The sequence below is a fragment of the Aureobasidium namibiae genome (genome assembly GCF_000721765.1).
Source record: "Aureobasidium namibiae CBS 147.97 unplaced genomic scaffold scaffold_9, whole genome shotgun sequence".
Lineage (NCBI taxonomy): Eukaryota > Fungi > Ascomycota > Dothideomycetes > Dothideales > Saccotheciaceae > Aureobasidium > Aureobasidium namibiae.
The window spans coordinates 1,032,287-1,056,431 of record NW_013581200.1 but is presented as its reverse complement, the minus strand read 5'-3'; the positions used below and the strand labels follow the sequence as shown (position 1 = coordinate 1,056,431).

Here is a 24,145-nt window from a genome sequence, read left to right as displayed (position 1 = left end):
CACACATAGACGAATATCATCACTGCTGCTCATATGCATGACTTGTCGGTCCTTTGTCAAGATGACTGACTTCTGAAGTCGCCAATGGCAGATGGCTTACTCGAGCTAGCGTTTAGCGACACTTATTGCGGTTCCTGTATATACGCTTGTTCGTATGATGGGAAAATCTGGCGGGTCTGTGCCCGCGCCGCCGTGAACCTTTGTGGGTCAAGATCGCACATCATAAGCAGGATTGAAATTGGAGAGGGCGGTCTCAAGATGACTCAAGTATAGAGGCTGTTCTTGTCGTTTTGGTGAAGATCATCATCTCAGTAACATGTGAGTGATATTGGGAGATCAAGCATCAGATGAACACACACTAGTTTAGAACAACTTTCGCCGGTCATGGCAACACCTAGAAGACTTCATTTCCAACCCCATGCTGCTTTGAGATCCTCCTGAGCGGTCATAGTCGACCATCCATGCTCGGCTTCGCACGTTTCCAGTATTCGAATGCACGCTTGCTGCTCTTTCGCCTCGGTGAACTTATCGCCGGCCATTGTCACTGCCATTGAAGCGGTCACAAAGTTCGGTGGGGTGCTACTATTGCTCAACGCGAGTCCGCAAAGCATTTTGGTGTGATGCTTGATCTCATCGTCCATCTTCCTCAATACCGTCGCTCGTCGAGACCCGAGCTTAGGAATCGTGGGGTCATACGCTGTCAACAGAATGATAGTGAGGTGATAGTGTTGTATGCCTGTGACAGCAGCATCAGAGAGATACATGACTTCTGGAAATACAGCGTCAGAGATGGCATCAGCGTTGCGGTAGTAGATCGGGGTATAGCACGGAGGAATGAGCTTTAGCCAGTCCACAGCGTAACTAAGAAGCTCTTGAAATCGGGTTGTCGATCGTTCATGCTCAAGGAGTCCAAAGCACCACTGTATGGTCTCCGCACAATGGAAGATGATTCGATTTGCCCACATGCCTTCACCTGTAGCCCCAAATGAGCGATCGACATTGCAGTGCTGCAGGGGAAAAGTAATCGGTCTCTGGTTGACGAAGGCGACGTAGATCTCCTGCCGCAGACCAACCCAGAAGGCGGCAAGTCGCAGGCCACCCGAGACCGCGGAAATTTCTTGCGCACTTACAAAGGCATGGGCTCCGATTAGATGACCTGCGCCGTCCAAGTGAACTTTTCCTGAGAGTGGCACATCGATCTCTTCCAGGAAGCGCAGAATGACAGTGCTAGCCAGGAGGTTCTCATCCAGTACTGCGGCTTCATCGCTGAGCATCGGAATAAGATGCTGGAGACACCTCTGGTGGTATTTATCTGCGACATAAGGGTCCCCGCCACTGACGCGGCTGAGATGACGGGCAGAGGCGGCGAGGATCGCGTTCATCAAGATGGGATCGTTCATAGCCCGTTGAGGTACAACGTTATGGAAATGGCATGAGGAATCGGTGAGATCGAATGAAATAGCTAGATGGTTAACAAAATGGCGTAAGAGACTGGCTTCGTGGGGGTCGCTGAGTAGGCCCGTTTCTGTACGGGGACGAGGAATGGATGTGACAAAGGAGTCAGAAGTCCTGGACGTTTCTCTCTCGTGTCGCGTGTTCACCCTTCCGACACCAGCGATGCCGACACTAAAACTCGGTCTTGATAGTAGAGAGTGCGTTGGTGAATTCTGATCGTCAAAACCAGGATATGAGTGAGGAGAATAAAGGCTGCAAGATGGCGGCGCAACGTCGCAAAGAGACGAAATATCGTCGATCATGCCTCCAGGTTTGCGCGACACAAATTCGTACGCGCTGTCGAATGCGGAACTTTCAGGAAGCGCGGATACAGTGTGATGACCCAAGTCCAAGCGAGAGTCGCTTTCGTGGTCAAAATCATGTCGAGTAGCCAGATCCTTGTCCGCATCGTCTTCCTCCGGAGTCTCGGCATGTAAGTTGTGATCATGTTCCATAGACTGTCGAACCACCCCCTCGGGAGATTCCAGTGAGACATTCGGTCGCGATCGAGGGATTCCTGCAGCAACCTCGCCATCCGGCTGGGCTGAAATCTGAGTGGGATCCTCGTTCCCAAGTAGTGTGTCGTCGACGTGTGTACCGTATATTGCTATTGTGTCCCGTGTCTCGTCCACGAAGCTTAAGGCTCCTCTAGTCGAAACCCATGGCTGACTATCGATAAATGATTCCTCTGAGCCTCTTGTCGCGCGAACACTTAGAAGGTTAGTACCTCGTCCGTCTTGGTCTTCAAGTAGTCTGGGTGGACGTACGTGGGATTGAGATTATGACAGAAACGGATGTTTAGAAGCCGGACACACTCTATTCCTGACTGGCTGCACCTCACACAACTCGGACGCTCGTCGTCACCTAGAACGAAGAAAAGTAAGTAAGCGTGACAAAGTGCTGTATCAACTACAGTTCGACGCGTTCAGCAAGCCAACAGTCTAAGCTCCTGATCGATTAGCCGCCAGGACTTTGCGTCTTTCGGCCTTGCTCGTAGACAGTTGCTATTGAAGCAGATTTGAGATGTCGGATGTCTTGGGCCAGCATATCCAGTTTCTACCAGACTGCCACCCCAACTAACTGCTGGAGATTCATCTGCTGCTCGGTTCGTGGAACATACATTTTACATGACGGAGTTTGCAGTTCTAACACATTGTCAGCAGCTGTCCGGCTCTCGGCTCTGACGCACGATTGACTCGCCTGACAACCAGTCTTGGCTCGGGTTGGTGCGCTGGGAGGAGACATGGCAAGCCGCCTATGTCACATCTGCCCTTGTACTTGCACAAACCGATCTACGACCTTCCAGTGGTCAACAACATTGAATCGATGCGGTAGAGTTAGAAGGAGGATGAGGCAGGAGTGAGCGGACGGCAATGCCTTTTTAGACACCATCGGGAAAGGACCGGCGCGGGATTGGACTGGCGCCGAGATTCACGTCCAAGCGCTGTCTGCTGATCATGCAGCCACCCGTTCATGACGAGCAAAGCGAGTGTGGGGGCAGCTTGCCCTTGTTGCATTGTTTAGGAATGTTGGCCCGGTCGTGCCAATACCCCGGGATTCATGGCTCAGACTCATGCGCATGAACGACATGGCGCCTCTTCCCAGCCATCTCACCGAGCAGTGGCACTAACCGGCATAATTACTCCAGAATCAGACACAACGTTTGGCAAACTCTGGGGTACCCCATGCGGGGTCGCATGCGCGTTCAGCTATTGTGGCGGCGAGTCGTCCCGATGATGTCTGGGCATGCCCTAACGCAATGAACGTTGAGGTATAAGACTGGAATCGTGTCCTTCGTGACAGTTGGCTTATCGAAATTCGTCAAAGCACACTCCCACCCTCAGACTCACTCCAATATTTACCTCCATCCATACATTCAACCTTCTCGACGGTCAAGATGGGCATCACTAGCAAGATTGACGGGAAGACTGGCACAGACCATGTTGAACATATCGACTCGCAGCAGAGCGTGCTCGACGATCTCGACACCATCGAAGAAACTAAGACTGGCAAGTTCGCATGGCTTGTTTCCATCACAGCAGCCATTGGCGGTATGCTTTTCGGATACGACACTGGAATCATTAGGTCAGTGAGACAGGTAGCCATGGGTCTCACACCCCTTGACTGACCATTATAAAGCGCTGTCCTAGTATACATCGGAACGTCCCTTGATCACAAAGTCTTGAGCTCGGGTGAAAAGGAGCTCATCACGTCTATCACGTCAGGCGCAGCTTTCTTTGGTGCTATATTCGCCGGCCTTACGGCTGACAAGTATGGACGCAAGCCAGCTATTTACGTTGGCTGCGTTCTATTCATTATTGGCGCAGTCTTACAAGCTGCATCATTTGGGATTGCTCAGATGACTGTTGGACGCCTTGTTGTAGGGTTCGGTGTCGGAAGTGCAGCCATGATCGGTACGTCAAGCCACTTGTTCCAAAGTGATATTATCTGATCGTAAAACAGTACCCATGTACATCGCCGAGGTGTCACCAGCGAAGTACAGAGGCCGCATGATCGGACTAGACAACATGTCAATTACTGGCGGTCAACTCATATCGTATGGGATCGGGGCTGCGTTTGCCAGCACTCCTGGAGGTTGGCGATACATGGTAGGAGGCGGTGCGATTCCTGCGATTGTACTTTGTGCCCTTCTACCTTTCTGTCCCGAATCGCCCCGTCAGCTCATCTATCACGGCAAGGAAGACGAGGCCAAGGACGTTATTCGCAAAATCTACCCCAATGGTACCGAAGATCAGGTTAACCAGAAATGCGAACACATCAGGATGCACATCGAGGTCTCGAAGCAGATGACTGAGGGCAAGAGTCAATGGTGGGTCTTCAAACAACTCTACGTTGTCCCAGCGAACTTCCGTGCTTTGGTCTCGGCATGTGGTCTTATGGCCATCTCTCAGCTTGGTGGATTCAACTCTCTGATGTACTATTCTTCGACGCTTTTCGCACTTGTTGGCTTTTCCAACCCGGTCGCAGTTGGAACCGTCATTGCTGGAACAAACTTCTTCTTCACCTGGGTTAATCTTATGCTCGTCGACCGTGTCGGACGCCGCCGAATTCTACTTATCACCATGCCGTTCATGGGTTTGGCTTTGATCCTTGCCGCCATCGCCTTTCACTGGATCCCAGTCAACCACGACTTGACCCTCAAGGCTGGTGTCAGTGTCGGCGTCCCAGCCAAGTTGGTCCTCGTCTGCATGGTCGTCTATGTTGGCTTCTATTCCTCAGGAATGGGAAACACTGCATGGCTCAGCTCTGAGTTCTTCCCTATGGAGATTCGAGCCATGGGAACGATGATGTTGACCATGACATGCTGGGGCTCCAACGTCATTGTGGCTAGTACTTTCCTCACTCAGATGGAAAACACCACACCTTCTGGTGCATTCGGATTCTACGCCGCAATCTGCATTCTGGGCTGCTTCCCCTGCGTTTACTTCTGCTACCCCGAGGTCAAAGGCATGACTCTCGAGGATATCAGAGAGATCTTCTCCCACGGATTCGGCGTTCAGAAGGCGCGAGAGCTCCAGAAGGCACAGAAGCAAGCCTCTAGCTATGGAACAGAAGTAGATGGATTAGCCTAGATACATTGGGGCGAACACTCCACCATGAATCTGCCGCCCTCTCTTGTGCCATCATCTTTCTATATATCAGTAACGGAATGTTGACGTTTGTCACATCCAAGACCTGGAGCGCAACCATCTCATCCCCTCGCGATCTTGTCTTTGTAGTAGCTGCAATCCTCGGGTACCTATACCACCGCTGTATATCATGATTCAGCTCTATCGCTTGCGAAGTATTCGAGCACTTGAGGATAAAGTGATACGCTTCCATAAGCATTCCCGTTGAAGTCCAGATAACCAGTAACGTTGCTGAAAGGTATACTTGTGATCTCAGCGGCAGAGTTACCAAAGACCCAGCCAGTAGACATGCCTATGCAGTCCAATCAGTATGCGGAATCATCAGAAAATCAAGGCTAAACTTATCCATGACCATGTGCTGCAAGATGTGGCAGTGTATGATATACACACCAGGATCACTAACACGCAGTCGCCATCCTCTCCAACTCATTGTCTGACCTGGGACACCAGCAGTACCATAACGATAGACCATCGTAGTATCACGCAGGACAGGTCTATAGCCTTGCAACTTCAGCTCGTTGGCAGTTGGGTCATAGCTCCCGTTACCCCCGCCGATATCATAGTAATGGCCAGCGTGAGCATGAAACGGGTGGATATCAAGAGCACCAGCATTCTTGACCAAAGAACCGGTATTCTGAATGATGATCTCCGGTACTTCACCGGTCTTTGCTGACCATAGCCTTGTCTCTCGATCCCAACCATTGTTCTTCAATGCTCGAGTATGATTGGGCATAGCTGCATCTCCTCTTCTGTATAGATCAATCAACGTGGGCGTCCTTCCTGAGGTATCCGTCCAGTTGTTTCCATTCTGAGCCCAGTAGATACTGCCATTCTTGAACTGCTGAACAGTCATATAGACACGGCGGGTGATTTCCGAAGCTTTCGGAAATCTGTTTGGACGCAGAGGTCGTAGGGCATACTCGAGCCAGTTATATGTGATGTTTGGAAGGCTCAAGGGCGGTGAAGTCGGTATGGGTGGCAATTGATTTACTCCAGTTCGTAGCCCAGCATCTCCTTCGATTCTTGGCATAGGATCGTCCTTATCCTTTGGCGCAGAGTCCCTCTTACTCTTTGGCATGGTATATCGGAGGAAACCGTAGCCACGATAGACGGTTGGCCGATCTCGCGTCTCAAATTGCAGCTAGAACTGTGTTCGCTTGAGCTCTGCTAGCTCTGCCAACGTCTTAGTCCTGAGGACCACATCAAACCGTTGACCACTACCCAGCTGAATGTGGTAAGGCTGCGTGTAGCGAGCGTCAGCTGCGATGATGGTCAGATTGGCGTGCCCCTCGCAAAGCCAGTAACACATGTGAAAGAGCGGTAGCGCCTATGAAACGCAGACGATAAGTCTTGCCGGGCAAGACATCGATCACAGGAAGCTCGCACCTTGTATCGTTCTGTTTGCCAACACCTACGCCGACACCATTGACGAGTAGGCCCATTGTCTCGCATGGCCAGACAAAGGGGGAAGATGTCAGATCCATCTCGATAGCTTGATCCGATTTGTTAAAGTAGTCAGTCACATGAACCAGGCGCTTTTCATCGTACGCGTATGGTGGTTCGCAGATGTCTTCGATAACAAGAGCGCCGTTTGCAGTCATAGCTTGGACACCAATATGAGAATGGTAGAAAGAGGTACCAACGTGGTTTTCCCGTGGAAGAATCTCGTAGTCAAAAAAATGTTGTGGTGCAATGGGCCATTGTGAGAGTGGTGTACCATCGGAAAAGACTGCCATGCGTTGTGAAAGACCATGCCAGTGCTATAACAGTAATCAATTCTCGGTGTGACAGTGTCAATAACGCTGCGCAACGAAGCTTTACCATGGTAAGATTCTGATCCGCCATGTCGTTATATACTCTGATCCAAGTCACCCTGTTTGGTTTGATACGTAATGTTGGGCCTGGAGAGGTGCCATTAACGACAACGGACTCTCGTGTGAAACATCCTTGTGTGATGTTCTTGACAGACACCCGTAGAGAGAAATCAGGCGTGAATGAAGCGTCATGTCCACTAACTACCGCAGCTTGTACAGTGAAGCAAGAACATAGACAGATGATGGCAATAGAAAGAAAGAGCATGATATATGGCTGATTTTGTCTCTGTTAAAAGGTGTCACACACGGGTATCATCTTTATATCATTCCTTGTCGCGTGTTGGAGCCGGGAATTCCTCCAATGCTCGGTGACTATCGATCGCCACTATGCCCAGATACCGACAAAGTCCTCAAGTCAGTAGGGGTATGCTAAGTGATTGCCTCTCCAGATGCGGAGTAAGTATGGGGCCCCGTGGTGTCCCCCACAACCGCATCGCCGTGACCAAAAGATACGGCCGTCGGATATCGATGGGCTTCAGGTTAACGTATGGGAATTGTCGAACGCCTAATTACGCGGATACGAGATGAGACTGCCAACCTGAGCAGATTTGGCCAGAGCTTCAGAGCATGTGGCCACTCTGCTAAGTAGGCAGTCGGTGTAGTCGCCGACCGACGGCGGCAACTGACGGCATGTACCTCGGTGTCGCTCCATTCCCGAATGCGACCAAAAAGGCCGACGCTTGTTCCTATGATCCCGAGCCCTACTTTCTACAACCCTACGTGGTACGCAATGGTGTCTTCCATCTCTCCATCTTCCCGAGTGCTCTCTTCTGCTGGATCTGAAACCTGGCTGACAAGGAGTCCGCTGGCGGTGATGTCCATTGCAACTAATCCAAGATTGTGTCCATCGAGGTATACGATTTCCTGGCGTGGGGTCTTTCCAACGTAGTTGATGCGAAAAGCTCTGGAAGTTCCGAACAAAGCAACTGGGACGGTGTTTATGCCGATATAGAAAAGTAACAACTGGACGACACAGATGTAAATGAGATTGGGGCGTATCCGAGGCTCTGGTCTAAAGGGCTTCCCTGGACAGGCGGCTTGCTGCTGCTGATCACTCGAGACGAGTGAGAAACCCACGGAAATCACATTGAGGATTGGCAGAGCAGTGCGGCACGCCAGTGAACAAACCATCTCGACAGTAGAGATCCATGGATATACCTAACTGGAATTCTTGTCAGGGTTACCTTTACAAAGAGCACAAAAAGTGTACGATATATGCATAAAGTGAGCATATAAATGCGGTCTACCACCTACGGTATGCTTAGCATTTGTGCATGGACCCACTGGACATCCGGCTGAACAGGCCTCTGTCCAAGTCTAGTGAAACCTTTTGCAGACAAACCTCTATACAAGTCCAATCGATGATGTCTAGATACCAACTGGATATCCAGGTCCAGTCTGTCCAGTGCCATCACTACGATTGACGGAAGGCGCGCATTCCACAAGAGAGTCTTTCCCCAGTTTCTCTGGAAGAAGGATTCCAAGGCCGTTGCGCTAGTTGAATTAGCCGTTCTCAACAAGACGACGGCGAGCGCGTCCCGCGCGTTCCTCAACCCGCTGGCATCGCCATTGCCATCCTTCGTTGCGTTTCCATCGCCCTGCCTTCACGGCCTGCTGCCCTGCGGACCTCGCACTCCTGTCGTATCTCTTTCATCATGTCCGACCCCGAAGACAAGCTCGAGGAATCATCGAAGGTACACATCGGTCGCGCCGTGAGTATCCCGCACCCGCCACGATTGTCATCGTTGAGTAAATTCTGAGATGTAGTGCGATAATTGTCGCTCGCGCAAGGTACGTATACTGTGGAGCTTGAGCATGCTCGACAACGAAGTACCGACGCAGACAGATTCGTTGCGACCGAGCGACCCCGTGTGCAAATTGTGTTGCCACTAGCATACACTGCAGGATCACCAAAGACAGACCTCAAATTCCAAGGCAGAGGGTGTTGATATGTGGGCAATAGTGAGTGAAGTAGACCCCGCATCTCAAGAGGATCCCGCTGATTTGGTCCAGTGAGCGCAAAATTGATGCAATGGAAGAGCGTCTGCAAAGCGTCGAAACCTTGTTGGCGGAGACCAACAGCATGTTGCGTACTCTGCTGAACAGGGATCATCCAGTAGCGCTTTCACCAACGCTCCGCTCAGGCTCTCGGGACATCAATGCCGGTATTGCCTTCGATATGGGCATTGACAGGAATGCTGGTAGCATGGTCGATGGCGAGACATCCCTCATGGCTCATTCGAGAAAAGCTCGTCGTGTCATCGAGCACCTGCTGCAATCGACACCCTCAATGTCTAGTGACCCTGAAGTGATCGATGCTCTCAAAGCATTGCATACTGCTATGCAGGGTCCTTCGGAGACAGGCACTTGTCTCCTGCGGCCCGTACCGAGCGGGCGACACCAAGAGTATTCTCGAGAGACTCTGCCGCCCCAGGAAGCCGTTCTGAACATTCTTCGGGGTGCGCAGGCTGCAGACTGTCTATTCTTCTCCATCTGGCTGCCTTTCTTTACGGCAGCGGAGTTCGAGCGACTTTGCAACCAATTGTACTCCGACTTTGACTCATGCTCACCGGCGATCAAAACTATAGTGTATGGTGGCATACATTACATGTTTGTTGAGTATCTGTCAGCTTGCAAGATCCCATACGACTCTGCCTATTGGTCGTACGCGCAAAGCTTCAAGGTCCATTTCGAGAGCTGTTTGCGACACTACAGTGTCTTGTCCATGATCACGTTCGACAATATTCTGGCTCTGGTATTTGGTGCTGGTCATGCTATTCAAGTATCTGAGTTTGCTTCCGCCTGGCCGCTGGTGTCAGCTGCAGCAAACATGTGTCAGGCTTTGGGCTGGCACCGGACACCAGACAGTCACTCACCCGTTCCCGGAGCTCAAATCATTCTGTTCTGGTTGATATATCATCTTGACAAGTGCCTCTCTTTGCGGCTTGGGAGATCGTCCAATATACAAGATTTCGATCTGACACTTGGCTATCCCAAAGAACCCGTTGAGACGCAATATCAATCATGGCACCTGTGGTTCACGACCCTTATCGACATTGCCGCCGCTCACGGCTTGATATATGAGCATCTCTTTAGCCCTGGATCAATGAGATATTCTCCAAAACAACGATCGCAACGTGTTCTGGAGCTCGCAATCCGTTTGGACAACATTGCTTCAAAGAACAATGGCATCGTAGGCGTGACTGTGTACCGACGACAGTACATGATTTACCTTGTCAAGTCTAATGCAGTAGTCATAGGCTGTCTTCGTACCTTGGTCTATCTAGCCGCCTCACCATCAGGCGACAGTGCTGACTTCCATGTCGACCCTCGATGCTTGTTGGCTGCACGATCGACGCTCCACTACCATCAAGACGTTGTTGATTTCGTACGAGACAAAGAAGACGGCAGCGCTAATGATTATGCCAGCTGGACCATTTTGAATTGTCCCTTCACGCCATTCATAGTACTGTTCTGTCACGTCATTGTTAGCTTCGGCCTGGAAGACTTGAAACTCATGGAGGCATTCACCACCTCTCTCCAAAGCCTCAACATGCGGAATGCCAGACCCATGCTCAACTTTCGCGTACTTTGCGAGGCTTTTTTGTTACTCGCGACGCGGTACATCCGTATGTCCACCAAGCGACTGCATGACCAGAACCTGTCGCTCGGTCGAAGCTTAGATGGTGGTCATGCGACTCCTTTATCATCACATGCTCGGACCATTCATAATCCCATTAATGAAGCCGATGCCTCCTACAAGAACGATAGCAGCGGTAGCTTCAATTTCTTGCCTCCAGTTGCCTTTGATGATTGGCTTTCGGGAAGGCAAGAATTTCATAGTCTTGGGTCTCCCTTTTGAGTATCTAGTATGAGAGAGATCATGATCACTAGATGATCACCAGCCCAATCAGAGACATACTCACATCTTGTTTCAGCCACCCCTCATGCTCTCAAGTACTTCTGCCGCGAAGTCAGATCGCTCCAGCAGCGTTCAACGCGACCGTCTGTGTGGACAGCGTGCCCGAATTCTTGATGTTCCATGTACCAGACGTCGTATCTCCATGTGCGTCGCTAAACCATTCCAAATATCATGTCGCAAGTGCTGACTATGACCTTTGCAACCTGCAATGGTTCGGAAGCTTTTGCCAAGCCCGATCGAGGGTCGTGGTCAGACACACCCGAGCGGGATGCGCGGCGCGCGTTAGCCGGCTGTCTCTCACACTACCTTTGGTACTAGTGTGCTTTCTATCTGGGAGCCTAACCCGCATCTCTAGACTTTGATGATGCATAATCGAATGTCTTCTGACCCGTCATCAGCAGAGCATCGTACACAAGATGGTAGACTGCAGCTGCCCTTCCGTGTTTATAACCAGCTCCTCCTCCAAGCTTCTGGCATTTCTCACTCAACATGACCAACCTACACTCAGTCCTAGTTGTTGGAGGCTGTGGCTTTTTGGGACATCACATCGTAGATTTCCTGTTAGCGAAAAACGAGAACATTCAAATTTCCGTCATGGGACGTTCGAATACCCGTCACCGGAGACCTCAAGTCCAATATCTGGAGGGCGACCTGCTGTCTGAAAGCTCTGTACAATCGATATTCCACCAAGCCAACCCTCAGGTCGTGATCAACACAGTCGCTCCGATCACTTTTCCCCGGAATGGAACACCGGATTCCCATTACCGGATCAACGTGGATGGAACGTCGAACTTGCTGAGAGCTGCTGCCGCTTGCCCTTCCACTGCAGCATTCATATACACTTCATCTGCTCATACTGTCCTCGCGACTGACTATACCGATGCCAAAGAGTCGGATTCTGTCGATGATCATCGTGACAGTCGGCGTTTTCCGACGTCCACGAAAGCTCTCGCCGATGCAGCAACACTCGCAGCGAACAATGCTTTGCCCATCAAGGCCGGTGGTCTGCGCACAGCGACCATCAGACCTTGTGCTATATTCGGCGAAGACGACTCGCAGCTTCTGCCAACAATACTTTCACAGTTGGATCATGGTCAACAGAATTATCAGATCGGACACAACACTGCCATGTACGACTTTGTCTACGTCGGAAACGTCGCTGAAGCTCACATACTGGCTGCTGAAGCGCTTGTGCGAGAATCGGCTGGGGCAGCAGAGGAAGGCAAGCAAGTCAGCGGCGAGTCGTTTTTGATCACGAACGACGATCCGCAACACTTCTACGACTTCATGAGAAAGGTCTGGTCTGCAAGTGGGTACGGGGTGTCAGAGCTGAAGCCGTGGATCATACCTTCAAAGCTCGCGCTTGAGCTGGGAAGTGCAGGTAATCTAGCAACTTGGGCTTCTACACTCGGCGGCAAGTCTTCCTCCACGTTGTCCCGAGAAAGCATTGAGCACTTGTGCCTCAATCGTATCCACGATATCTCGAAAGCAAAGACCCGTCTGTATTATACTCCGTTGGTCTCGGTTGATGAGGGAATCCTGCGTGGAGTCAAGAGCTTATCGTGACTACTGCCTACTTGTTCACATCGAATAAATGGTCCAACTGGTGTTATAGCTGCGTCGACCTTTCCTTCAAATACTTATGTCTTCTCTGAACCCGTCCCCACATTCTGGCATCGATCAGCTACTGTTCAACAGACTATAGTCAAGTCTTCTTATCGACATTCTTCGTCCGGCCCTACAGCCGACGGGAAATACAGAGTTGGTGTATTAGGAGGCAGATCGATCTTTTTGTGCAAGGTATTCGAGGGCTAACATACTATAGCCGTGGGGATAATTTCTCGGGTGTGGCATCGATGAAATTCATATTATCTGGCTCCACGAAGCTCCTATTCCTCTTCCTAAGTTGTGTACCTTCTCCATGACTCATGTTCCTCGAACGTCGTTCATTTTTACTCGTGTAGGCTAATGACTACCTCCATCTCACCTATCGGTAACTCTGGGGTTCTGAATACACAGCACCTGGTAATGTCTCATGTATCGATACAGCCTTGTTCTTTTCTGTCGCTGACATTTCGACGTCGCTATATTGCTCATCCTGATTCCATGTGACCTGAAGTTGGCTCTTCAGCTCAGACAGCGGGTTCTATCAATTTGCATCTTCATGCTCGGAGGCTTGTAAGTCTCACACCATCAGCCTCGCCAGCGTGATGCGGATATACTACCTTCAAGACCCTCGTACGAGTATGGGTGTTACGTACTGATGGGAAACGTCTTCATCTGGCGCTCAGTAGGACCTGCGATTGATATTGTCTCGTCGTGCCCGATTCCCATTCGTCTAATCTCGCAAAGGGTATTGTCATCCGTCACTACTACAATGTTCACACAATACATAGATCAAACACAATCTGACGAGCAACCATCCTCCGCTCATGATGGCCGCTCGCCAGGGCTTTCTAGGTATGGTGAAACCCACGCGCATCTGTCGTACATCAGAGCTCTCTTAGGTCATATCTTGGATTGTGCCATTTCGATCTATCTTGGCGAGGTTGAGACTTTCATATGCCGGCTCACAATTCGAAGACGGCCTGGTCGCCGTGATTAGCTTAACAACGACTGCCACCACTAGATTTCGCCACGATCAAGCTTCTATGGCCCCGCGTGCCTCCCATGAGCTGGGGGCGCTCTAATTGATACAGCCATAAAAGCCGACGTGTATCTATCTCTGTCAGCTCCCTCGACCGCCCATCGAACGCGTTGTAGCCCCACATTGTCCTCCTCAGGACTCCGGAATTTATACAAGTCTCCGCCCCATATTCCATCCCTCTTCCAGGTCAGTCTGAAACTTGCTTCAAAGCGACCATGGGATTCTTTTCTCAACTCTCCAAGTCAGCGACTGTCAAGCAGCCTGACTGTCGTTGAGTTGCAGAACTGTTCTATGGCCTATGAGGTGATCGGGTATACTTCGGATTCTGCGATGGCGAGCTCTCACGCCATGCAGGATAGATACATCTGCCACTATGTTGACGAACCACAGCAATGTATGCAATCAAAGTTTACAGCTGGAGCGATGGCGAGCTTTCGCATCATGTTTTCGACGCATTCCTGACTCAACGAAATTTCCGGCCACGATTTCGGCTAGCAAAACAGATTACTATATGATCAAGAAGAGAGGACGCGTTTTGCAGATCTCAAGTCCTCAGTAAGACCGAAACAGACTCATGTCGAACGATAAATCCTCTGGCATATTGTCAGCCCAGTCCTTGGAAAGTCCAAGCGAGCATGGCTCTCTGGAAGCGATTCGCAGGCGTCAGTAACGCTAGCATCTGCAGCACCACTTTGCTGACATGATATCCCATAGCGAAATGGTACCGGTCCACCTTCTGGAACGCCTTCATCCTAGGAATTTGTAACTTCTTAGCACCCGGTATCTGGGGTGCCATGAACTCACTCGGTGGAGGTGGTCAACAATCACCATCACTTGTCAACTCAGCGAATGCTTTGACCTTTTGTCTCATGGTCTTGACATGCTTCTTTTCGTCTGTCATCGTTCGATGGGTTGGCGTCAAGTGGGCACTTATCATCGGTACCTTGGGATACTGCCCATATGCCGCAGGCCTCTATGTCAACAACCGCTATGGAGATGGCTGGTTCGTGCTCCTCGGTGCCGCACTGTGTGGTCTTTCTGCTGGCATATTCTGGTCTGTTGAGGCAGCTATTGCACTTGCCTATCCGGAACCTCACAATCAAGGTCGCTTTCTCGGTTTCTGGCTCAGCTTCCGTCTTGGTGGTCAGATCGTCGGAGGCGCCATCAACCTAGGTGTCAATGTTCACAATAACAAGGCCGGCTCAGTCTCATACCATGTCTTCGAAGCCTTCATCGCACTCCAAGCTCTTGCACCCTTTGCAGGTCTACTCTTGAGTCCACCTGAGAAGGTCCAGAGGACTGATGGCTTGCCTGTCCGTCTGAGCATCGGGAACAGTATCTCGTACGAGTTGAAAGCCATGTCCAAGCTCTTCTTTAGCAAGCATTTCCTTCTGATCGTGCCACTCATCGCACAAGCTGTGTATGCCGAATCGGTCTTCTTTACCTTCCAGGCACTCTGGTTCAGTGTACGCGCTCGCGCTCTGGGCTCTTTCCTCTCTGGTGTTGTTGCCGTCACTCTCGGCAATGTGCTCGGCAAGTTCCTCGATCATACCAAGTTCAGCCTCAAGTCTCGGTCTCGAGGTGCCTTTTTCACGATCTTGGGATTGCAAGGCGCATGGTGGATCTGGGCGACTATTCTGGTCACCGAGTTTAACAAAACCAACCCAACCTATGACTGGGTAGATGCAGGCTTTGGTAAAGGATTTGCCCTGTTTTTGTTCTGGGTTGCCGGGTTCCAGCTGAACTACATGTTCCTGTAAGTCACACTTCATTGACCATGATGGAGCGATTGGACTGACTCGTGTAGTTACTTTGTCGTCGGCAATCTTGCAGAGACACAAGACGAGATCATTCGTATCTGCAGTCTTCTTCGTGGTACCGAGTCAGCTGTCCAGGCGGTCAGTGTAAGTCTTGAACACTTTCTCCACTGACTCAACGGCAATTGGGTTGACTTGTTTGTACAGTATGGTCTCGGAAGCGTGTCAGTCATGGCAAGAACTGGAAGCATCTATCTCAATTTCGGCCTCTGGGCGGTATCACTCTATCCAGCATGGTTGGTAATCTCCAAATTCGGTGACTCGTTGGGTGACAAGAAGTTGGCTCGTGAGGAGGCCGTACAAGAAAGCGTGCTCAACAGTCTTCAGTCAAGTCAACAGGAAGAAAAGTAAAAGGGTTTGGAGGCTTGAGAAGGTCTGGTGTGTCTGCGATAGCGACTATCTCAGTCAGGATGTATTGACCACAAAAGTGAAACCTGATCAAGGCGAAGATCAAATCAAAGCAGCAGCAAACAGTGCCACAGCCCCGCCTACCAAAGCTAATGCATTACTCCTTCCGACGCTGTCCCCAGCATCACCTATAGAAGCAACCCAACACTTCCCACTGCCTCCGTTGACCTTTGACGCGCTAACAACCAAGAAACTCTGGATCGTATAATTTGTCTGATAGCAACTCCCATTCTCAGGACTCTGACACGACCACCCCAAGATCGGATACAAAGCTTCTGCCGAAAAATTGATTTGCACACAATCGCGCCCGGAAAAGACTTCGAGCAATCTAGCAGCATCCTGTCCTTCCTGCGGCTGGGTGACATTTTGCTGTCGATAAAGAATTCGGGAGTAGTTGGCAGAAGCATCAAAGGTACCGGCGTTCAACACATTTCAGGTAATTAACGTGAGGTTATTAGATGAGTATGGTGTTATGGCATTCCTCGAGTTGTAAATACGCGATGGATTTGAGAAGATGTCGTCAAAATTGAAGCATTCATGTTGAGACGGGGTGAATGATGTCGTGAAAGTTATCGCTGAGGAAGAACCAGGCCCTTCGCATGTAGATTTTATAGATGGGGTCAGGGAGATGGTGAGATTGCTGGCGCTTGAGTGATCAGGTTCTCGTCTGGGAAGATGAGGCTTTCTGAGGTAGGTGCCTACTTTGATTGCGCAGCAGCGTGTATAACGAGGAGGAAGCTGGACAGCAATGAGAGAGTTGACATGTTTATGAGTGTCACCTGGGTAGAAGCACTGGGTTGTTATTGTTCACAGATCGATCGTCGAGTGTATATGTCTCGAGTAGAGTGTCAGCTGAAACGGAGGATACAAAGATTAAAAGTGCTGCGAATTCGATTACCCACGAGGCCCTTCCCAGCATCTGAGATTTTATGATGCTAGCCAAGGATGAAAGGAGTCGATCGTCTCGAAAGCCAAGAAATACAGGTTAGGCAGTCTTGGCTCCTCTGCGTCGATCAGATAGGCAAGGCATCAAACCAGCAGTCCCACGTGAGTATGCGATCCTCTACGTGCGTATGAATGGGATATAGCGCTGGAAGAGGATGCCATCGCTGATATATCGCCGAGATCCGTTATTCCGCCAAGACGATCAGTGTCCCAGAGACCGTTGAAATGCTGCGGGGTATGTGATCTGATAGCCGAAGGATGATAAGGGCCTCTGGTAGAGAGGGCAGGAATATCTTGAAGCCAAGGAGGTATGTGTTAAAAGACTCGGAATTCTCATACATTGACGTCAGCATCAGTATTCTACGATGGGGTAAAGATATCGGCAGAGAAGAGCGATTCAACACACAAGAGCCGATATGCAGCCGTCCGAGTGCATGTATCACTGCCATCGCTTTTTCGTTGTTGGCGCCAGCGAGCAGTCTACACCAATCCAGGTACAGGAAGAGGGTTCGAGCTTGCAGCAACCTTGCTCGGTGAGTTCAGACACAAAGGCACGCTCTTCGAATTGAATCTGTCGTAAGTGTTGGTACCGGGCGAACACTGATCAACACCATTCTGCATCCTGTTCAGAGTGCAAGGGCTGGGCTTGGGGTAGCCAGGGAAAGTGGTGTCTGCTTGAGCTGCGGGAGCTCCATTGGGGACAGGACATCCATAGGTGCCAAAGACAGAAGTGACGGTGTTCAAAGCACCAACCGCTGTTGACAGGATGCTACTGAACTCATTGACAAAGTTGGCGTAGAGTGTGCCTTCCAGGGCGCAGATCGTGCCATTGACGGTAGTGCCACCGTAGCTACCACTTCCACCGTATGACGAGAGACTGGTTTGACCATTGAAGTCGCCTGCTGTTCCTGTGTTTGCGCCGAACAGCTCAGGCTCTCCAAGAATCTCGGCTATGCCAGTGTACATGGTGATGATACCGTCGATACCCTCAGAGAGGAACATGGGGAAGCCTCTACGGTACCATCCTTGAGGAGGAATCTGCTCGGGCTGATAGGAAACAGTTCCGTTTGCGTTGAAGTACGCGCCATCAAATGATGCGATCGATGCTTCGTTTGCAACGCCACCAAAGCCAATGGTGCCGTTAGAGAAGAAGCCAGCTTGGAAGTAAGTTGCGCCGATTGTGAGAGCAGAAGATGGAGGCAAGAAGTAGAAGTTGGGGTTCTTGCTGCGCGAGTTGTTGTATTGAGCAGCAGAATGGTGAATCAAGGCTTTGACGTTGTATTGACCTCCGCCATATGTCCTTGCCTTGTCTTGTAGGTCCAGGAAGATACTGCCGTTCAGATTGTGGTTGTCACCATCGCAGAGATAGAAGTCGCATCGTGTACCTGAAGCATCTCCCTCCTTGAAGCGGAGGTGCCCGGAAAGTCCAGTCTCGGTACCTAGCGCACTGCCGAGAGCACCAGCCGAATTGGTGCGAGAGTCTGCGCCACCAATGGAGTATCGCATCGATGGAATGTCACCAGCAAACAGCACGGACCCACCAGCGAGGAACGTTGTCAGATCTCTGTGTCGGAAAGTCAGTGGCTCGTGGTTTCAAAAGCGGCTACAGTTGAACATACGCTCCCATATTGAAGACTCGTGCGGCTGCGATGACCGTCTGAGCTACGGTAGTGATACCGTTGCGAGGAATGTAGCCATGGTCTAAGCGATGAGTTAGCATGTTTCTAGAGGATAGTTCAAGTACAGATGACAGTCAAAACCCCGTCCGGTGGCTTCTAAACTGTGCCACCTGCGCCCTCGTCGTACGTACTAGCAAGAGTATTCATGCCTGGGCATGGTCCTCTCTGATCCGAAGGTGTGGGATCTTTGTAAGGGTACGCAGCTTCAGGAAACTTCTTTAAACCGGTGATGTTGGAAGGCAGGAAGTCTGGAAGGGTGTGAGACAAGCAGTTTGTTGTGGTACGCTTCTCAAGTGGCGAATCTGAGGCGTCATCGTCGCCTTCGATATAGCTGAACATAGAGGCGAAGAAGTCATCTCGTTCCTGCAGCTGATCCTTATAGAGGGTTTGAAGAAGAGAGACCAGCTCTGGATCCTTCTTTACGACTTCCAGTCCACGCTTGGCATGATCTGAGAAGTCCTCACGAAGCCATGGAAAGGACGCAGCACTGGATGCGAGACCGAGTACGAAAACAAGAGACGACTTCATATTAGCCAGATTCTTGTATCTTGTGTGATTACAGAATTTGCCGGGAACTGGGTCTCTTTTGTGCTGCTGCGATGAACTTGACACGGCTGGCGTATGCACTTGTTCCATGCAAGTTCTGGAATAGCGTTGTTGACATGCTGTCATGTCTGATCATCCGAAATGTGACGTCGAAGTCAGTCAGGCCTATACCAGACCTTTGTTATGTCTCTCGACCAAGATTTAACGATGAATGATTGGGCAGAGTTTGTTTGACACCGACCTGAGCTCGCTTCGGAGGCCCAACTGACATATCACGCAGTGCGGATTGGACTGCAGCAGTATCGATGCATACAAAAGGAGTCAAACTCTGGTAAGCGCTTGCCCAATATAGGTGTGTGACGCAATGGCTATATTAGACGTGCCTGAATTGCTGCCGTGGATGCAGAAAGCCATGACCACCTTTGGTCCCGAGGGGCGGAGAAGATGTGCTATGACATCCGTCAACATGAAGAAGCGGCTGGTTGGCGTGAAATTCGCACTGCAAGTCCTGCTTTTCGCAGATGAAAGCGTGCGACGACGATTCGCTCAGATCTGGGTGACCAAGCGTTCCAAGACAGTGAGATACACGAGTCGTACTTGTATACATATTGGAGCTCTTGAGTGCTCAAGGACTAGTTCGTGAAGATGGGATGTTGAGATGATGAGAGATGACCAGCGGCAGAGGCATGAAGCACTTTTATATCGACGGGGTCTTTTATAGTTCGAATGCTGAGAACAAAGAGCAGAATACTCTAATGCCCTGTTGTCCTCTTGAGTCGGCTCTGTAGGCACTAGCTGGTTGGTCCTGATAAGATACGACCATCTGACCGATATGCTCTGGCAGAATACGAAGAGTTGGCCGAGCTGACCGAGCCGACTGAGCTGTATACAATGAAGATCAACATTGGAGGAGCTATTTGCTTCGTCTACCTTCCTTCACGAGTCGATTCATCCGGAGGCTCGGGTTTTGATATCGCCGGAGCTCAGAGTGGTTGATGGCATGGTTCACAGAGCATTCCATGAGCAAAGTAGACTGTTTGCGCAGGGCAACGATGAAGCGCGACCCAGCGGGCATGTCAATCAAGACATGAGTCGATTGTGAGAGGTTGGCACCATCGACCTAAGCAGCATACTCAGTCAAGCGTCAGTCGCACCGCTTCGTGATATGATTTTTTATGAGGCAGATCAGCGACATAATTCTGTATGTCTGGTTGATAGTGCAGTCTTCGGGGGCTGCAAAGGGTCAAACGGGAGACGGCGTGTCGGTAGTGTCGACAGTCCGTGTCGAGTCGGCATCACGAAGGCACCGCTCGATCATAGTATGGACTGCGGACTGGTGTCTGTGGATTGTAGGGTGTTCCAGACTCGTGCACCCGCCAGAGCGACGGACGGAGTGTCGGAGGGAAAGAGCAGGTGAACAAAGCAGAAAGAGGGGAAAATCCAGCTCCGGAGGCCCAAGCGTTGGTGGCTGAGCGCGGCCGAGATGGCCAGCAGGCAAAAGCCCGCCCACCGAACCGACCGAGCCGAACCTCTCGTCCTCCATCCTCGTCCTCCACACAATCCGGGGGACACGCCACCAAGTCATGCGACCAACGACAGAGACATCATTGGTCACAAAGTACCACCACCGATATAAGACCCTAAAAGCCCGAGGTCAAGCAAAGAAGATCCACTCAACAGTAATTCGATCAAATATTAACAACCAGCCATACCCCTCATGTCTTGCACTTCAATCTCCTTTAGACTCATTGTCCAAGACTATCACAAATGGCGATCCGGTCAGAAGTAGAACATTGGGACATTGTCATTGTCGGTGCCGGCATTGCTGGACTGGCTTCCGTACGTGTGCAGCTTCCAAAAGCTTTCATTTAGCAAGCTAACAGATATTCAGGCAATCGCCCTTCGTCAAAATGGCCGCAGCATCCTCGTCCTCGAGAAATCAAGCATGAACAAAGAAGTCGGTGCACTCATCTCCCTTCAGCCCAATGCTTCCAAAATCGTCGATGGCTGGAACATGTCACCCTTTCTCTCCGAAAAGAAACCAATGGTCGATGAAGCTTTCCGCCTTCTCAACGTCAAGGGAGAACTCCAAGTTGAGATGAAACTCAACACTTCACAATTCGGTGCCGATAGAATGCTGTACCATCGTCAAGATCTGCATGATGCGCTGAGACAGGCGGCTACGTCAAAGGAAATGCCCGGCGAGCCTGCCGTCATCCGCACTTCCTCTGGTGTCACTGGTTGTGATTGCGACTCTGGAATTGTCTATCTCAGCAATGGAAGCTCGGTCCGTGGAAGCGTTATTGTCGGAGCAGATGGCATTCGCAGTGCAATCAGAGATGAAGTCATCAAGGGCTCAAAGAGCGAAGGATCAAAAGCCATCCCCACCGGCCTCTCAGCATACCGCGTTCTTGTCGAAACAGACAAACTACCTAAACTCGATGTCTCAGAAGACGTGTTTGATCTCAAGCGCTCAGCAACCACCATGATAGTCGGTCATGACAAGCGAGTCATCATGGGCCCCGGTAGAGGAGGCGAGATGTTCGGTCTTGTCTGTCTTGTACCTGATCCCAACCCCGAAGGCGAAGGCACATCATGGAATAACCCAGCTCCACTGGAAGAAGTACTCGATGCATTCCAAGCTTTCCCGCAATGGGTTCGCGACATCATATCTCATGCCCCCGAAGCGGCACTTTGGCAACTCAGGGACATCGATCCCCTGACAACATGGACAAAAGGACGCGCCATCATCATCGGTGACGCAGCTCATGCCATGTTACCCACACAAGGACAAGGCGCGAGTCAAAGCATCGAGGATGCTGAAGCTCTACAGGCTTTCCTCTCCACCATTGACTCAAAGTCATCCGCCGATGATATCCACGAGCAGCTCCTCGCCATCGTCAACGCGAGATACGAGAGAGCGTCGTTGATCCAGGCATACAGCAGGCTCCAGGCAAAGCCAGCGGCGTCACAGGACAACAAGACTGTTCAACTCAACCCACAAGAGTTCATGCAGTACAACTGCAATTACTCGGGAGCGAAGGATTGGGTCAAGAGACAACGGGATGCGGAGGAGTTGGCGTATAAGCAGACTGCGGCTAGGGCTTAGGTTTTAGTCTCGTGATGTTCTTTTTAGCTACAATACCAGTTCTTCGTCAATCGTACTTCTGCTCATGTTTCAATTCATGCCATCCTTTTCACGTGAATCCATTCACACCTTCCTTGAACCTCTGGAAGACAGCCAAATCAAAGTTATTGGCGATGACTTGGTATCCTGCTTCATTAGGATGCAAAAAGTCTCCACTGTCATATATCGGGTTCAACTGCGTCGGCATATTCGGATCCGCCAGCCAAGCGTTGAAGTCAAATACTGCATCGAAGGTCCCGGAAGTGCGGATGAAGTCGTTTACACGCTGTACCGTTGCTACTCGCTCTGGTTGTGTGTATGTGCCTGCTGTTGCGTTTTGGGCGCCGACTGTAGGTATCAGTATGCTGAGTCAAAGGAAGGCATGGAGGGAAGGAGACATACTTGGTGTGATAGTTGCGGCAAAGACTGGGATGCCGAACGTGTGCATGCGAGTGACCATTTGCTTGTAAGCCTGAACAAGACGCTGCCGCAATTTGTCAGTTCGTGGGCTGAGAGTTTTAATAAGCTTGATTCTTACCTGATACACTAGCTCTTGGCTAGCAGCATCCAAACCAGCAGTACCGACATCATTCACACCCTCGAAGATCATCGCATACTTGGCTGCACTCTGTGCAATAACATCTCTTTCAACCCGCCCGGCAGCGTTTGGACCATTGCCATCAGACAGCACACGATTACCGCCAGCGGCTTGGTTGCAAACAGCAATGTTCGACGTAGCGGGATTCTTCTGCATGCGCGCAATGAGATTATCGGTCCACTTATTATTGCCATTGTTCCAAGATCCACGGCCATCTGTAATGGAGTCGCCGATGATGTAGAAAGCGCTGGTGGAGGGAGGGCTCCATACTTCGACACCAGAGATGAAGAACCAGTGTTGCTGCATGACCAGGTTATCGCCGGTGATGTTGTAGTTATTGACTTGGTTGCCCGTGCCATAGTATGAACTCCTGCGGGCACTGGGGTGAGAAGTTATGATGCTCGAGTTCTGACCGTCTTTGAGATAGATTGAGATGGCAAGTTCAGATTGGGCGGCGATGGGGAAATCTATGGGATCGGAGACGGCGATGGAACCGTCGGGAATGATGATAGAGCTGTTGCCGCTGAAGGTGACTTGTCTGATTGTCTTGGTGTCGATGAGCTCCGATCCAGTGCCCACAGGGTAAGGTGCACCGAGCACTGTGCCATTGAGCGTGGTTTGCACGGCATTGGGGTCCTGGAGTGGTACGCTGTCTTGGTCAGTCGAGTCGTCCTCTTTCTTTCCAGTATCTTCACTCACGCGACGGTCACAGCAGTGATGGGTAAATTCACTGCTCCAAATTGATTGCTGATTCTTAATCTGATCTGTTGACCGCCAATCGAGGTGTGGATCGTCTGACGAAGAGTCGTGTTCGGAAAGACGAGATTCGACTGATTGTAGTAGCCTGGACCGGGCAGATTGGTATATTCCGGAATCTGCGGCATTGCAACCCAAGAGTTGACCCAATGATAGTTCTCTGTGCCGTGGTGTGGTCCGACCAGGCAAGACGCAAGACCAGTGTAAGCTGCAAACAGCGACAAAGTTCGACCGGGCATGTTGAGACAGAGGGCGGTGTTGGGATAGGTTTTGAAGGAGACCTACATTGTTATATATCCTCCGCGATCTGACAATAGGCTATAGGACTGATCGTCGTGTCGGGAAAGGAACGGAGACCATCGACTACCGCACAACGCCATGATCAGGTACAGGTACGGGGCAATCCCGAGCCAGATTTCACTCTAAGCAATGACACCGCGTGTGCAGTCCTGGCAAATAGCCCGTTTGGTGCGATTTTTATGGTCGTGGTTGATGAAAAGGTAGGAAGAATGAGCCTGGCACCGCTGGGTAAACTGTTCGACGAGCGGGGTCCGGGCCGACCAACGCCAACTCGAGGAAGCTTGGCTAAATCCATCATCAGTCCAGGGTGTAACGCTCAGCATACATTTCTTGCTCTGTTTCTCGCAACACAAGCTCTGGTGACGATCTAGGATTCTTCTAA

At 50.7% G+C, this 24,145-nt stretch overlaps 11 protein-coding genes across 11 annotated transcripts; 6 read left to right on the top strand and 5 right to left on the bottom strand.

Moving 5' to 3' along the window:
- Positions 1 to 404: 404 nt before the first annotated feature.
- On the bottom strand, positions 405 to 1,382 carry M436DRAFT_73263 (uncharacterized protein; the record flags this gene model as incomplete). Its single annotated transcript, XM_013571882.1, has 1 exon — positions 405 to 1,382. The coding sequence occupies one exon, from the start codon at positions 1,380 to 1,382 to the stop codon at positions 405 to 407; it is 978 nt and encodes a 325-aa protein (XP_013427336.1).
- Positions 1,383 to 3,391: 2,009 nt separating this feature from the next.
- M436DRAFT_47751 (general substrate transporter) lies at positions 3,392 to 5,087 on the top strand (the record flags this gene model as incomplete). The annotated part of the gene is made up of 3 exons (XM_013571638.1): positions 3,392 to 3,579; positions 3,634 to 3,908; positions 3,958 to 5,087. The coding sequence occupies 3 exons, from the start codon at positions 3,392 to 3,394 to the stop codon at positions 5,085 to 5,087; spliced, it is 1,593 nt and encodes a 530-aa protein (XP_013427092.1).
- Positions 5,088 to 5,272: 185 nt separating this feature from the next.
- Positions 5,273 to 7,223, bottom strand: M436DRAFT_73261 (L-ascorbate oxidase; the record flags this gene model as incomplete). Its single annotated transcript, XM_013571881.1, has 7 exons — positions 5,273 to 5,436; positions 5,535 to 5,652; positions 5,764 to 6,134; positions 6,213 to 6,285; positions 6,343 to 6,369; positions 6,452 to 6,904; positions 6,966 to 7,223. 7 exons carry the CDS (start codon positions 7,221 to 7,223, stop codon positions 5,273 to 5,275), a joined length of 1,464 nt encoding a protein of 487 aa, XP_013427335.1.
- A 1,450-nt stretch (positions 7,224 to 8,673) lies between these two features.
- M436DRAFT_47465 (uncharacterized protein) lies at positions 8,674 to 10,880 on the top strand (the record flags this gene model as incomplete). The annotated part of the gene is made up of 4 exons (XM_013571592.1): positions 8,674 to 8,730; positions 8,786 to 8,809; positions 8,865 to 8,980; positions 9,032 to 10,880. 4 exons carry the CDS (start codon positions 8,674 to 8,676, stop codon positions 10,878 to 10,880), a joined length of 2,046 nt encoding a protein of 681 aa, XP_013427046.1.
- A 549-nt stretch (positions 10,881 to 11,429) lies between these two features.
- Positions 11,430 to 12,506, top strand: M436DRAFT_64292 (NAD(P)-binding protein; the record flags this gene model as incomplete). The annotated part of the gene is made up of 1 exon (XM_013571727.1): positions 11,430 to 12,506. One exon carries the CDS (start codon positions 11,430 to 11,432, stop codon positions 12,504 to 12,506), a length of 1,077 nt encoding a protein of 358 aa, XP_013427181.1.
- Positions 12,507 to 13,935: 1,429 nt separating this feature from the next.
- On the top strand, positions 13,936 to 15,755 carry M436DRAFT_64291 (uncharacterized protein; the record flags this gene model as incomplete). The annotated part of the gene is made up of 4 exons (XM_013571726.1): positions 13,936 to 13,981; positions 14,302 to 15,343; positions 15,395 to 15,491; positions 15,552 to 15,755. The coding sequence occupies 4 exons, from the start codon at positions 13,936 to 13,938 to the stop codon at positions 15,753 to 15,755; spliced, it is 1,389 nt and encodes a 462-aa protein (XP_013427180.1).
- Positions 15,756 to 15,854: 99 nt separating this feature from the next.
- M436DRAFT_47021 (uncharacterized protein) lies at positions 15,855 to 16,223 on the bottom strand (the record flags this gene model as incomplete). The annotated part of the gene is made up of 1 exon (XM_013571499.1): positions 15,855 to 16,223. A coding segment is annotated over one exon (369 nt), but the record flags the coding sequence as incomplete, so codon positions are not given.
- A 1,257-nt stretch (positions 16,224 to 17,480) lies between these two features.
- Positions 17,481 to 18,886, bottom strand: M436DRAFT_25886 (Cloroperoxidase; the record flags this gene model as incomplete). Its single annotated transcript, XM_013571481.1, has 4 exons — positions 17,481 to 17,607; positions 17,683 to 18,321; positions 18,377 to 18,458; positions 18,568 to 18,886. Coding segments are annotated over 4 exons (1,167 nt in total), but the record flags the coding sequence as incomplete, so codon positions are not given.
- A 460-nt stretch (positions 18,887 to 19,346) lies between these two features.
- On the top strand, positions 19,347 to 19,978 carry M436DRAFT_64289 (uncharacterized protein; the record flags this gene model as incomplete). Its single annotated transcript, XM_013571725.1, has 2 exons — positions 19,347 to 19,559; positions 19,796 to 19,978. The coding sequence occupies 2 exons, from the start codon at positions 19,347 to 19,349 to the stop codon at positions 19,976 to 19,978; spliced, it is 396 nt and encodes a 131-aa protein (XP_013427179.1).
- A 771-nt stretch (positions 19,979 to 20,749) lies between these two features.
- On the top strand, positions 20,750 to 22,091 carry M436DRAFT_73255 (monooxygenase; the record flags this gene model as incomplete). Its single annotated transcript, XM_013571880.1, has 2 exons — positions 20,750 to 20,821; positions 20,874 to 22,091. 2 exons carry the CDS (start codon positions 20,750 to 20,752, stop codon positions 22,089 to 22,091), a joined length of 1,290 nt encoding a protein of 429 aa, XP_013427334.1.
- An 88-nt stretch (positions 22,092 to 22,179) lies between these two features.
- On the bottom strand, positions 22,180 to 23,702 carry M436DRAFT_47168 (extracellular GDSL-like lipase/acylhydrolase; the record flags this gene model as incomplete). Its single annotated transcript, XM_013571536.1, has 4 exons — positions 22,180 to 22,457; positions 22,512 to 22,593; positions 22,648 to 23,268; positions 23,412 to 23,702. 4 exons carry the CDS (start codon positions 23,700 to 23,702, stop codon positions 22,180 to 22,182), a joined length of 1,272 nt encoding a protein of 423 aa, XP_013426990.1.
- Between the last annotated feature and the right edge of the window lie 443 nt (positions 23,703 to 24,145).